This window comes from Sinocyclocheilus grahami, unplaced genomic scaffold (genome assembly GCF_001515645.1).
Source record: "Sinocyclocheilus grahami isolate Dianchi unplaced genomic scaffold, SAMN03320097.WGS_v1.1 scaffold1718.1, whole genome shotgun sequence".
NCBI classification, from domain to species: domain Eukaryota; kingdom Metazoa; phylum Chordata; class Actinopteri; order Cypriniformes; family Cyprinidae; genus Sinocyclocheilus; species Sinocyclocheilus grahami.
Window position 1 is genome coordinate 128,216 of NW_015506897.1, and position 13,707 is coordinate 141,922.

A 13,707-nucleotide genomic window follows, 5' to 3' on the forward strand; every position below is an offset into this window, starting at 1 on the left:
CCCGCCTTCTTTCTTTGCGTGCACATTTGGGCGCATTATGCTAATATTCCCACATAGTGAGGTAGATATGTGGGGCGTGTTAGAACGAGCCATTTTAGGGGGGCGTGGCAGAGTCTTAACTTTGATAAAGAATATCTCTTTGGTTTTGAGACTTTAGTCTTTGCAACTTCAGGGATCTTATCTATGCACAATCAGCTTGTAACACTCCAAAGAGAAAGAAGAACTTGAAATCGCATCATATGACCCCTTTAAATTTGAAGAATCGATTAGTTTAGCCTGTTTTCAGATAATGAAGGGAACATTGTAGCACACCTCCCATCCAATAAATTGCAATATGCTTTGTGTTTTGTTACATTTGATTTGAACCAAAGTCTGTTTTTTTTTTTAAATTCAGCCCATTTTATTACAGTATTCAAACAATAAATGCCGTTTTTGCGCTGTTTAATGTGGAGTGACAGATCGCTGTGAACTGATCATCTCCTCTGCTTTAATAGCGGTTGCATCATGAAATAAACTTGAATGAACATCCGAAGATGTGTTACAAGAAAGAGTACAACTTACCGAAACCCGTATCTTGTCTCATGTAATCGTTCAATCAGTGTTTCAAACGCGGAAAGACGACAGTTGCTTGTAAACAATGTGTCACGTAATGTCACATTAGGGCCTTTCGCACCGCGGGAACCTTTTCATAGTACCAGAACTAATTGCGGAACTACCCACTTTTTGGCGTGTCCGCACCGCCGGAACTGGGAGCGATTTTAGTACCGGACTGCCTTTTTCGAGAACCAAATTAGCTCCTTCTCCGGAGCAGGGTCTAACCAGCACAACTGGTACTAATCGTGACGTAAGAAGACATTGATTGGCCAAACGCGTATAAAAACGCCCCCCCCCGCCATGATTTAAAACACTGTGTAAACATACTGTATACATTGTGTCAAGTTATTTCGCAAGTATGGAGAACAGCGATCGATGGACGGACGCTGAAGTGCAGGCACTTGTAGCAAATGTAGCACTGCCAGTTGTCATTGGAGATTCTTAGTCCTCCTTTCCGTTCTTTCAATCGCTTTACGTATACGTCGACTTTCCATGTCCATTATTGTGAAACCCGCGAGACACAACAAAACACAGCTCCGATCACAGCGTCCTCCAGCCTCCTCCAGCCTCCTGTTGTTAATGTTGTTCTTCTTTGTTTCCGTTGTTGAACGCCGCGCACAAATGACGTCGCTGTCGACCGGCTTACGTCACTTCTTAGTACACACTGTCTGTGCGAATGCAACCCTTTAAATGGTACTGGGAAATAGTTCGCGCAAAATCGTCCCAGTACTTTAGTACTGTACATTTAGTTCTGGAACTAAAGCGGTGCGAAATGCCCTATTTACCTCAGAAAAACACATTCGGGGACCATGAACTCAATAGTCAGCTAGAAAAATGAACTCTAGAGAGGAGCATTTTGCTAAATATATGCACCATATAACATTAATTATAATTTTTACTGTTCTACAATGTTTGAATAAATCTGTCACGTTTTTGTGACAGCAACCATTTAAATGTTTATATTTAAAAAAAAACGAATTGGAGTAGAAATATAAGTATGTAATTGTAACTTTATTATTATTATAAAAGCTTCATTGAGTGTTATTTAAGCGTTTGTTTGTAAAACAGTTTGTTTTAACCTTAGTAATGTAGTGCCAACTGACTCTCGTGTATATTTTACAGCATTAGTTAAGAGATTTTTTTTCCTTGAGAAAATTTGGCTTGTACTGTACTTGATATATATCCAAAATAATCGTTATCGAATCGATAGCTTGCGAGTCAGAAGCGAATCAAATTGTGGCATTTGTGTCAAAACCCAGGCCTATTGTTGCTGTTCCTGAAGACTATATGTATTTGTTATATTTATTCAGTTGTGTTTTAAACATACTGTCTGAAATTAATTGTTGAAGTCTGCCGGAATTAAATCTCCCTCTAACATCTGATCTGTTTGGTGAGGTATTTGCTTATACTTGATTTCAGTTTCATTCATTTATTGATGAGCACTATTACAGCGGTCGTCCCAGATCCAAATCCCTAAACGGTTACATTTTGATTGATTGATTAATTAACTTAAATTGAAAACTGAAAGAGGCAGTTGTTTCATATGTAATTTTATTTTTAGCGGCACATATAAGTATGAACATTAATGAACATGAACATGTTTAATACATTTAAAAATAAAAACCGAAAAGATGGGAAGGTCGAGGTACGCTGCTGCTCCACTCGCCTGGACTGGTTTTGAGAAACATCTCAGGACTTTTATTTTGGTCTGCCGGTGTGATGTCATAAGGCTGCGCCGCGCTCCTGCATTTGTTGTGATTCGACTGAAGAAAGGTTTGTGTTTTTATACACCGTAAACAGATTTGTAAATGTAAAATTGCTTAATCGTTATTGAATGTGACACTGTAATATTTTACCTAACATTAACCAACATTATTTTGTGCTTGTAAAGCGCATCTGGACAATAGAAACAGAAGACGTGCATCTCATTTCGCTCTCCCATCAGTTCAGTATAAACAAGAATTTGGTGACTGGTAAGCATTAAAATCAGATTTGCATCTGCACATCACCGTTCACTCCTGACAAGACCCGCCCACTGAGGCTCGAACTTCTGATTGACATGTGAACTGGCCAACCAGCGATAGCTGCTATCCCTAACTTGCTGTAAAACGTATCGCTATAGAGCGGTGGAACTATGACGTCACTTTGTAGGCTAAACCCCGGAAGCGAGTTAGCATTTTAGCACTTCCGGCTCCATCGTCCCAGAGTCAATGGGTTTTCTGAATGGGAGCTTGGTTAAATCCCTAAAGTAAGGTCCGTGGTTCACACAGGCTCAAGATACTTTCACGTCTTATTCTACGACATAAAACACACCAGTTACACCCCACTCGTGATTTTTTTTAAAAACTAACGTTTCTTTAAAAAGATGGTTGCTAACAAGGAGACGTCATCACGCCGAACAGTTTATCAATTTACAGTACTTTCCAATCGTAGTGTATAATTTATAGTACAATTAATTGTACAATAACCAATTAATAGTTCACCGCATTTTATATTGTTGTTCGACAATTTAGATTTTTTTTGCTTTGCCCCGAAATGCAACACAAGTCTTCGGATGGAAGATGCTCGTTTTATCGCTTGCTGATGCGGAGACTGGGTTCGCACCATGAGCTAAACTCGTATTACGATTACTCCATGTAAACACCACATTTACCGGCTTAGTCGCGGTGAAAGTGAAACTTTACCGATGCACCGTGCTTAAAGCCACGCTAAAATGAAATGTTTACAGCCACATGAAGCAGAAAGATTGAGTATTTTCTAGAAGCAAGGATAAAATAACATTTTGTGTACCCATCCTAACAAAACGATTGCTGAAAATGTGGTACTTTATTCACTAAAATAAGTTTAATCTTACCATATCCAAAAACTCGCTCACTCTGCTGTTATTTAATAGATTAAATGCTCTTGAATTTTATCGAATAGTACGTGGAGGCACGTTTTTAATTATAATATTCATATTAATCAAAGATTTATTCACTTTTAATGCACCTTACTTCGAAATGTACAGAAATACGTGCTATAGTTTTGCATTTATTCCAGTTTATATGAAAAGGTTCATGTAGCGTGGATTAAAATTCAGTAAATCCTTTTCACTGAACGTGTTAAAAATAAGTTTGAATAAGTTGTCGGGAGCGACTGTGGTGCTGTAGTTCGTTTATAGCCTAAGTTTAGCTTTTAAGTTCTGGTGCTCTTATTTTTGCTTCAAAATTCATCAAAGTATTATTTTGTGAAGATTGTCAGAACGTGTAAGTTTCGTGAACTATGATTGAACACAGAGCTTGTTTTTTGCGATAATCCAAAAGCCTATGGAAAAATCCCATTGGTTTTTTGTGGAGTGGCGTGCGATGCTAGCAGCCGATCCGCATACAGTGTGACGTCATAGTTCCCCCACTCTATAACACCGATTTTGCCATTTGACAAGTTAGGTTATTTGTTACCGAGCACTGTCAGTGTGAAGCAACAAATATAGATATTTAATGATAAGAGAAATCCTAGAGCGATTATATGAACGGTTTGGTCAGCATGGTCTGTGGCAGACCGCGTCAGGGCAACAATTCAATGAACAATAAATGCATAATAAGTGATTTAAGTTGTAGAGACAATATTGTCTTTTTTTTGCTCTATTTCGCTTAAGTAAATTGTTCCAAACAAAGCCATGTTGAGCGTCTCTGCAGGTGTTTCCTTACTGAATCAATTAGCGTTTTGAACAAATCGGGTGAGTCAATGATTCGCTGATTCATTCATTTTAAACAGTTTCTTCGTTCCTGAATGAATCAGTCGTTTTGAAAGAATCAATTGAATAAATGACTCAGTGACTCACTTATTAAGAGTGGCTTGCCGCCACCTATTGTAATTTTAGTTTCACATTTAAAAGCTTAATTCTTTTTTTCTGTCATTTAATATTTTTTTATATTTAAAACATTAATCTTATAACATTATTTATGCAATTTGCAAGTGTTAGAAATGGGGGGGGAAAAATGTATAGAACCTTTCATGTTTAATTAGGCCTATACTTGGACTTTTAAAAATAAATAAATAAATAATGTATCCCTTACCAGTGTGCTGACTACTGAACTAGGGAGCTGATTGAGACACCCCAGAGATCTAGATTGGGTTTATTTTACTTTGTTAATTATTCTGATCTTAAACACACAGATAAACTCAACTGAGACACACGTGACACACTGTTATAAAGATGGAGTTTATTAAAGAGGAGAGAGAAGACATGAAGATTGAAGAAACATTCAGAGTCAAACATGAAGATACTGAGGAACAAACAGGTTGGTTTCATTCTCAAAGCTGAACTCACTCATTTGATCCTTATTACAATGTTCAGCTCTACAGAAATGAGTGATATTTTTGAAGAATGTCATACAAGTGTCTTTATTAGAGCGGTTTTAGTTGATATGGAGCAGGTCAAGAACACAGGAGCGAGTCAAGATCACATGACCACAATAGATGTGTGACGCCAGGTTCACACATACCCCATCTGCAGTGCATATTTCTTTCTGCGCCCATGTTAACGGATTAGGCGCCGATCAGACAGAATGTGTTTTATGCAGTGAGAGGCGCCTTTCTTAATTGTTTTCTATTGGCAGTGAGCATTTTGCGCTGTTTTCGTGTTTTTCTAGGAGCACCCTGAGCGTCTGAAGTTGGAAAAAAAATCAACTCTGAGCGGAAAAGCACTGTACGTCATTTGCATTTTTTCCATTGTCCAATCGAATGAATGGAGAGTGCTGGCTGTCTCGGGTTACCCGGAGGTGTATTTTTTAAGTTTTTGCTAATTTAGCAGTTTACTTAACAGCAAACCTAAGATTTTAGAGCACTTGATTAGACTGACAGGACAGCTGATTCGGTGGTTGCCTAGCAACATGGGGAAAAAACGCAGCCAAATAATCATTTTTTTAAAAGTCAGCGTGTTGTTGAGCTCTCTTCCAATAGTGTCCGTGCTGTCAAGTCAATAATATTGCCAAATATTAAGTGTCTCCCAACTAAGCAAGATAAAGGCAATGGTGGCAAGAAACCCAAACTCTCCTCTGGCCAGATGAACCAACATGGTGTGGTTTAATTCCAGGCTGAACCAGATTGATGTCATTCAGAACAATTCATCCAGTTCCTTCCGCTTGCATATTGAATACATCACATGGTGAAGGAGTCGAAACTGGGCACAAAAGGGCTGTGCATTAGTATGATTCTCGTGGTCTTTGCTGATGATTTGTGCTGATGGCCGTCTAGTTGACGAGGTCTTCGCAGGGGATCTGGTTGGTTGTCATGATCTCCGTTGACAGATTTGAATTACATAAATGTGATAGTGTATTATGTGTAAGCCAAGTTAAAGAGATGGGTCTTTAATCTAGATTTAAACTGACAGAGTGTGTCTGCCTCCTGAACAATGTTAGGTAGGTTATTCCAGAGTTTGGGCGCTAAATAGAAAAAGTATCTGCCGCCTGCAGTTGATTTTGATATTCTAGGTATTATCAAATGGACGTGAAGGACTATAATGCGAGAAGAGCTCGCTCAAGTACTGATGAACTAAACCACATGTGTCGAACTTCAATCCCGCAGAGTGTAGCTCCAACCAGCAGAAGTTTCCAGTGAGTCTGAATATGTTTATTAGCTGCTTCAGGTGTGTTTAATTGGGGTTGGAGCTAAACTGTGGACAGGACAGTGGCCGTCCAGGAACTGAACTTGACAACAGTGAGCTAAACCATTTAGAGCTTTGTAAGAAATTAGCAGGATTTTAAAATGTATGTGATTATTACTAGGGAGCCAGTGCAGTGTTGACAGAACCAGGCTAATATGGTCATACTTCCTGGTTCTAGTGAAAACCCAGCTGGAGTTTGTTTATTAAGCGCACAAAGCAACCACCCAATAAAGCAGGGCTGGGTAACTTCGGTGATCTTGAGCAAGATCTAGTGATCTTGAAAACATTGATTAGCTTGTTCAGGTGTGTTTGGTTAGGGTTGGAGCTAAACTCTGCAGGACAGCGGCCCTCCAGGACCGAAGTTGCCCAGCCCTGCAATGAAGCATTACAGTAATCTGGCCTAGAGGTCATGAACACATGAATTAACTTTTCTGCATCTGATGTTGAGAACATATGTTGTAATGTAAATATATTTTAAAATGGAAAAATGCATTTTTACAAATGTTAGAGATGTGGATTTCAAAATAAAGATTTCTATCAAATAGCACACCCAGATTACTAACTGATGCCGAAGGCTTTACGAATCGGCTATCAAGTGTTAGACAGTGTTCTAGATCATTGGATGCATAGTTTTTTGGTCCAATATTTAAAACCTCTGTTTGTTTTCTTACAATTTAGTATGAGGAAATTACTCTCCATCCAATTTTATGTCAACTATGTATTCCGTTAGTCTTGTGAATTGGTAAATTTTGTCAAACCACAAATAAATATAGAGCTGAGTATCATCAGCCTTACAGTGAAAACTAACGCCTTGTTTTCTAATGATATCTCCCAATGGTAGCATGTACAGGGTGAAAAGGAACGGTCCTAATACTGAGCCTTGTGGTACTCCATACTGTACTTGTGATTTACATGATACCTCTTCATTCACTTATACGAATTGATGATGGTCAGATAAGTACAATTTGAACAATGCCAGTGCAATTCCACTGACACCAACATAATGTTCGAGTATATTGAAATGAATGGTGTGGTCGATAGGGTCAAGGCAGATTTTGCCGTGTAGAGTATATGTTCTGTATTCATGGTCTTTGTCATTTAATCTAAATTAGCTCCAAAATGCAACAATATTGTTTTAAAGGAAAACAGTTTGGGTTTAACAAGTATTTGTCTTTTTTAACTGTAGACCTGATGTCACTGAAAAAGGAGAGTCAAGAACTGAATGAAATGGAGGATCAGTATGAGGAACATCATGATTTCATAACTGGGGAAAAATCCATAAAGACTGAAAAGACGTCCTCACGAAAAAGACCCCAGAAGACCAAATCTAACACCTGCCATCAATGTGGAAAGTGTTTCAGTAATCATCGAAATCTTAAAGTCCACATGAGAATCCACACTGGAGAGAAACCCTACACATGCCAACAGTGTGGAAAGAGCTTCAATCAAACAGGGAACCTTAAAAGCCACATGAGAATTCACACAGGAGAGAGGCCTTTCACCTGCCTTCAATGTGAACAGAGTTTTAAACAAAAAAAAGCCCTTCTTTCCCACATGAGAATACACACCGGAGAGAAGCCATTCACATGTGATCAGTGTGGAAAGAGTTTCACACATAAAGACACCCTTAATTCCCACATGAGGATTCACTCAAGAGAGGATTGTTTAATATGTCAACAGTGTGGCAGACGTTTCGCTCATAAAGTAAGCTTCAAGACTCACATGAGAGTTCACACTGGAGAGGAGCCTTACGCATGCTCTCAGTGTGGAAAGCGTTTTAGACATAAACAGTCCCTTGATTCCCACATGAGAGTTCACACAGGAGAAAACCCTCACACCTGCAAACTGTGTGGGAAGAGCTTCTCACGAAAAGGATCTCTTAAGACTCACATGGACATTCATACTGGACAGAAGCCGTTTACATGTGCTCAGTGTGGAAAGAGTTTCAGACGTCAAGTGACTCTTAATTACCACACGAGAATTCACTCAAGAAAGACACCGTTTTAGATATCATGACCTAAAACGCCTTAACAAGCATGAATAAATCACTCTTAGTCTTTTTTTTTTACATTAAACAAGCCTTAAGACTCACACAAGACTGGCACATGGTCTGTGTCGCAAAGAGTTTTACAGAGGAAGGAAACCTTAATATCTTCATTGAGAGAAGCTGTTCATATGTGACCACTCTGAAAAGAGTTTCAGATATAAAATATCTCTTAATTAGCACGAGGATTCACTCGAGAGAACTGTTTTATGTGTCATCAGAAATGAGTTTCACATACAGAAAACACATTAAAGGAGTCATATGATGTTGCTAAAAAGAACATTATTTGATGTAATGAAATGTTTATGCGGTTTAAGGTTAAAAAACACATTATTTTCCACATACTGTACATTATTGTTTCTCCTCTATGCCCCGGCTTTCTGAAACGCGTAGATTTTTACAAAGCTCATCGTTCTGAAAAGCGAGGTGTGCTGTGATTGGCCGAATACCTCAAGCGTGTGACAGAAATGTTACACCCCTCACCATACTGTGCTGATGCCGTCTCCGGCCGGAGCGTCGAGACAGAAACATGAAAACCCATTACAAACGAGGCATTCGTTGCATCCAATGGAGACATAATTACTGATTATAATGACTTATACTGTCTTTTTACACGTTGCGTTGCATCGTGCCGCGTAAACATAAAACTGTCTGCATTTGTGATCGAAGAAATGACAAACAACAAGCACTACTCTACACTGCCCAAAACTCACGTTTGAATCGTCAGTGGCAAATCCTTTAAATATAAAAAACGTACTTACAGGCTGTGAGTCAGCATTAATTGTCAGCATAGACTGTATAGGGTCAGCATGCGCACTGAAGGGTAAACAGGGGGACTGAATTCACCGGAACACCGGCATTGTAAGCTACTCTCCCAGGAAACAAGGCCAAACAAAGTAGTTTTGCTTTCACAACGAATCACACGACGTCTTAACGACATGGCGGCGGCGGCAGCAACAATACTACAGCGAGAATAAAAGTTACGCCTTCTTTCTTTGCGTGAACATTTGGGCGGTGTTATGCAAATCTTCCCACACAGTGATGTAGATATGTGGGGGCGTGTTAGAACGAGCCGTTTTAGGGGGGCGTGGACGAGTCTTAACTTTTATAAAGAATATCTCTTTGGTTTTGAGACTTTAGTCTTTGCAACTTTAGGGATCTTATCTATTCACGAACAGCTTGTAACGCTCAAAAGAGAAAGGAAATCTTGAAATCACATCATATGACCCCTTTAAGAAACATGTAATAATTCACACCAGAGAGAAGTGTGCCATCACAAGCTAGACAGATTTTAAGAATAAAATGGGAACAAAAATAAAAATGTTATTGGCAAAAAAATAAATAAACATTGAGATCAGTTACAAGTACAAAGCCATTTACCAGAATCGTGCAGATTAATAACAAAACGTCTTACAATACACGTCTGAAAAGTAGAGATTCTTATCAAAAACTCCCCTCATTTGACTGATGGTGCTGAATTTATAATCATATAATTCTTCATAGTTTTATTTCTTTTAGCTTTTAATCAAGGAGAAGCTTGAAATTGAACATGCTCCTGTTCTACACTACAGAGCCATACTGAAGAGAAGCTGAAAATGTGTCTCTAGATTTGATTCCTGTTGCATATTTTTAAAATGTAATCACAACCCGACTAATCTGATTTTCTAAATGCTTAAACCCCAAACACACACACACACATTAGAACAGCATTACCATGCAAACTTAAGTAACTACAGTAAACACTAGAGATATCGTGTTCTATTAAAAATCTAGACACTTTCACTGATTTTGAGTTTTAAATGCTTATTTTTTATCGCCCTTCCTAAAAACAAAATGGTTCAAATGACCAAAATGATCTACTTAAAAACTTTTTATTATTACTTTTTTGCTGCAGTGAATGCGATTTCAGTGGCAAAGAGCAATCATTTCCTTCATCACCATATTTATCACGAGGCGCTGATGAGAACGTGTTCATTAACAGTAGGCATATTTTCCCTGTAGCCCCTGCAGAACCTGGCTGTACTCTGCAGAGTTAGTGTCCTCGTGCTGGTCCGGAGTCACCCACTTATCCAGACGCTCACACTGGTTCTGATCCAGGATTCCCATGCGGCTGTACTCTGACACCAGGTTTCGGTATCCTGCTTTGTAGTAGCCTCGGATACTTCATCGGACAAAACGTGGCACTGAGACTGAATGCTTTCACCTGAAATTACACACAAAGAATGTTGTTAAGTGCAGCAACATGACAGCTCATTTACTCTTAGACTATCAGTTGTGTCATGCACGCTTGTATTATCTCCTTTTTTGGTACGGGACCCAATATTGCCGAGTACATAGTGAATGTATGAAAAGTCCTCACCCCTCTGTCCTGCGTGGCAAAGTGCCAGGTATAAGGAGTCTGGTTGACGGGCACCCATTATTCACAATATCCTGTTACATTAAAATATTTCAAAGAACAAACAATGATCACTCTTAACAGTCAAAATTCATCTAAACACATACAGCCACCTAAACCAACAATTCTCTCCTCACACCAACTAGAATACCATTTTTTGAGCTTCGAAGCTTTGGAGGGAGGGGGGTGAACATATTCTTCTCTCTAATAAAGGCAGGAATCTCCGTGTGTGTCTGTCTGTCTTTTTGCATTTTTATTATGTTGAGAATAGGGTTGTGACGGTGAGGACATTTTCCACCGGTTAATCGACGCGTGACAACACCAATAATACCGGTATCACCGCGGGGGCTTAATTCTTTTTCGAATTAGCGGCAATTTGGCGTCAATTGCTTGAATGCAACAACAAAATACACCGTCAAACTCACTTTAGCCTATATATAAAATATATAACTTTTATTAACAAAACAAATTAAAATACACCATGCTATAGGCCAACTCAAACTTTTGCATCTGGTTTTGAAGCCAAATCATCCGCGATCGTCTTGTCTGTCAGCTCGACTGGATACATGAAATCTGATCTATGATGCGACTATCGTTCGGCACGCTGCATTGAGCAGCCACATTCACATTTTTAATTGTAGTGTCTGTTCTTTTACTGAACTCAATTATTTTTATTACTATAAAAAATCATAACGACGGTGGGGGTCGGTGCCGCGGTGGGTAAGTGACGTAACCAGTGTTGCGGCTTAACACCGGTATCACCGTCAGCACCGTCTATCACGGCAAGCCTAGTCGAGAACCATTCATCCAATCGACTTCACGCGGGGCAGGTGTGTTGCTGCGAACCCAGGGGAGTGTCGCATTTTGGTGCAATATGGACACGCGACACATTCAGACTTAATAAACTACAGAACAGCACGCGGGCAGGGCTTATATTCTCCAAGAACAGACACTGCACTAGTGATACAAAACACACAAGTCTGTTAAGAGCGATACTTTTAATATAGACAAATTATTATTAGGCTGGGCTACTGTACGTTTTTTTATGACTGCCGTATTAGCAAGTATTTTCCAAGCAAATTAAGTGCACGTTTTTATCAAGTGTAAAATTACTGATTAACATGGCGGATAAAAGCAGCTCGTTTTTTACACCAACAGTATACTATAGGCGTACTACTTACAGAACTTTTACAGATTTTTCAAACTTGATGTGCTGTTGTGGTAGGCCAGTTTCAAATCGCATATTTGGCACACTGCCTTTGTCTTGTCCTCACTCAATTTAAAGTGCTCCCACAGAGCTGAGGTCTTCGGCACTTTTGTCTTCTCTTCCAGATGAACTGAATCATGATGTTCATGACGTTCACTCATGGGCGATTCATATTCAAGCGCGAATGAGAACCGTTTCGTGGGGAATGCCAGGTGTTCGGGGGGAAAAAAAAGAATGTTCGAATCTCAAAATTGAAAATCGAATGCCAACCCCCCGAACGAATATTCTGGTCCAGCCCTAACAACAACACAATGTGACACCAGGGCTTTTAAGGTGTGCCTGGGATCAAATGCACCAATCAAGATGGGCCAGTCATTAGCCTGCAGGAGCCAATCAGCACTGTATCTGGACACAAACACATACAAAACAAAGGGTTGTAACACCCAATCAGTGCCCAGTTATCTCGTGCATGGGGTAAACAGCAGGAGGTAGCAAGACATACCATATAGAGCTAACAACTATCCTCAAGCAATGTGGCAAGGCAGGGACAATCTTTAAGAGGCCATACTGATGAAAGTGGGAATCTGTATCAGCTCCTGAACCTTAGGGCAGAAGAGGATGACCCCATTTTATTGAAATGGTTAACAGATCGCAAACATTGCATACACAAGCCCTAAATCACAGAATGAAATCCTGAGCATTATGGCCAATACTATAATCCGAGGAATTGCAAGTGAGATTAGGTCTCCAGCCCTTATTCGGTTTTCTATAATAGTTGATGGCACTTTTATTGTAAACTATTTCAAAGACATTGACTAAATTGACCAAAATATTATTCTTCAAAACCATTTATTTATTGCAAAGACTTTAGAAAACCCAAGACGTGTCACTCGTATAGTTTTGAATGGGGAATAATGCAACGCGCAATATGGCCGCTCTATCAAACAAAGCCCTGCCTTCTGAGCAAAAGAGCCAATCGCTAAAGTCAGCGCATCACTGCAGCTGCCGTTAGAATCCCGGTTGCTATAGAAACAGTCAGCGTTCAGAGACGTGCGCTCAGGACTGCATATGCGCACTGGCTGATCTAGCCTGAAAAATAAGCTTTTTTTAACGCTATTGGAGCATAAGGAACAATATTCATGAGGCAGTTGTTGTCAGATTTCATTGGTGATTTCAAATTTCAAATTTAATCGTAAGCTTGGTGAACAGTTTTGGAGAATTTTATGTTTCCCCATTCAAAGAGATAAGAGCTGCACTTGCACGCCCGAGAGGCATTTCAAAGATGGCTGTAGTAGTCCTTCGGCGTCTTTGCGAACAGATTTAGGTTTGTTTTTTTAACCACAATTCCGCCACTACCAGAGGGAAAACATGGAAGATCTTCTGATTTGATTTAGTTTATTGGAATCGTACATACTTCTCCAGTAAAACACACAAAAAATTCTTAATGCATGTGCATTTGTAGGAGTTTCTCTTTCAGACACAACATTTATGGGAGGAGAATATTTAAATCATGCAACGTAGTTTGCATGGTATGTGTGCCATAATTTAATTCTTAACTTATTTTGTGTTTGACATGCTGCAATAGTTGCTGTCGGAGGACAGAGAGACATTATCAGAATATCCAAGCACCATTATTTGTAATTTGCGCTGCTCTTGGTAGATTGCGTCTGTCATTATGGAAATGAGCTGCTGTGTCAGGGCAAATTAGAGAATCAGTCAGCAATTCTAAAAAGCATTGATGGGAGCGGAAAGTTCTCTGGTGATCTACTATTTAGTAAATCTGGCCCTTCTCCTGCCACAACTGAAATATCCCATACATGGCA

At 39.4% G+C, this 13,707-nt stretch overlaps 1 protein-coding gene across 1 annotated transcript; it reads left to right on the forward strand.

The window, feature by feature from the left end:
* Nucleotides 1–4,783: 4,783 nt before the first annotated feature.
* LOC107572217 (gastrula zinc finger protein XlCGF8.2DB-like) lies at nt 4,784–8,329 on the forward strand (the record flags this gene model as incomplete). Its single annotated transcript, XM_016258643.1, has 2 exons — nt 4,784–4,874; nt 7,425–8,329. Coding segments are annotated over 2 exons (912 nt in total), but the record flags the coding sequence as incomplete, so codon positions are not given.
* Nucleotides 8,330–13,707: the final 5,378 nt, after the last annotated feature.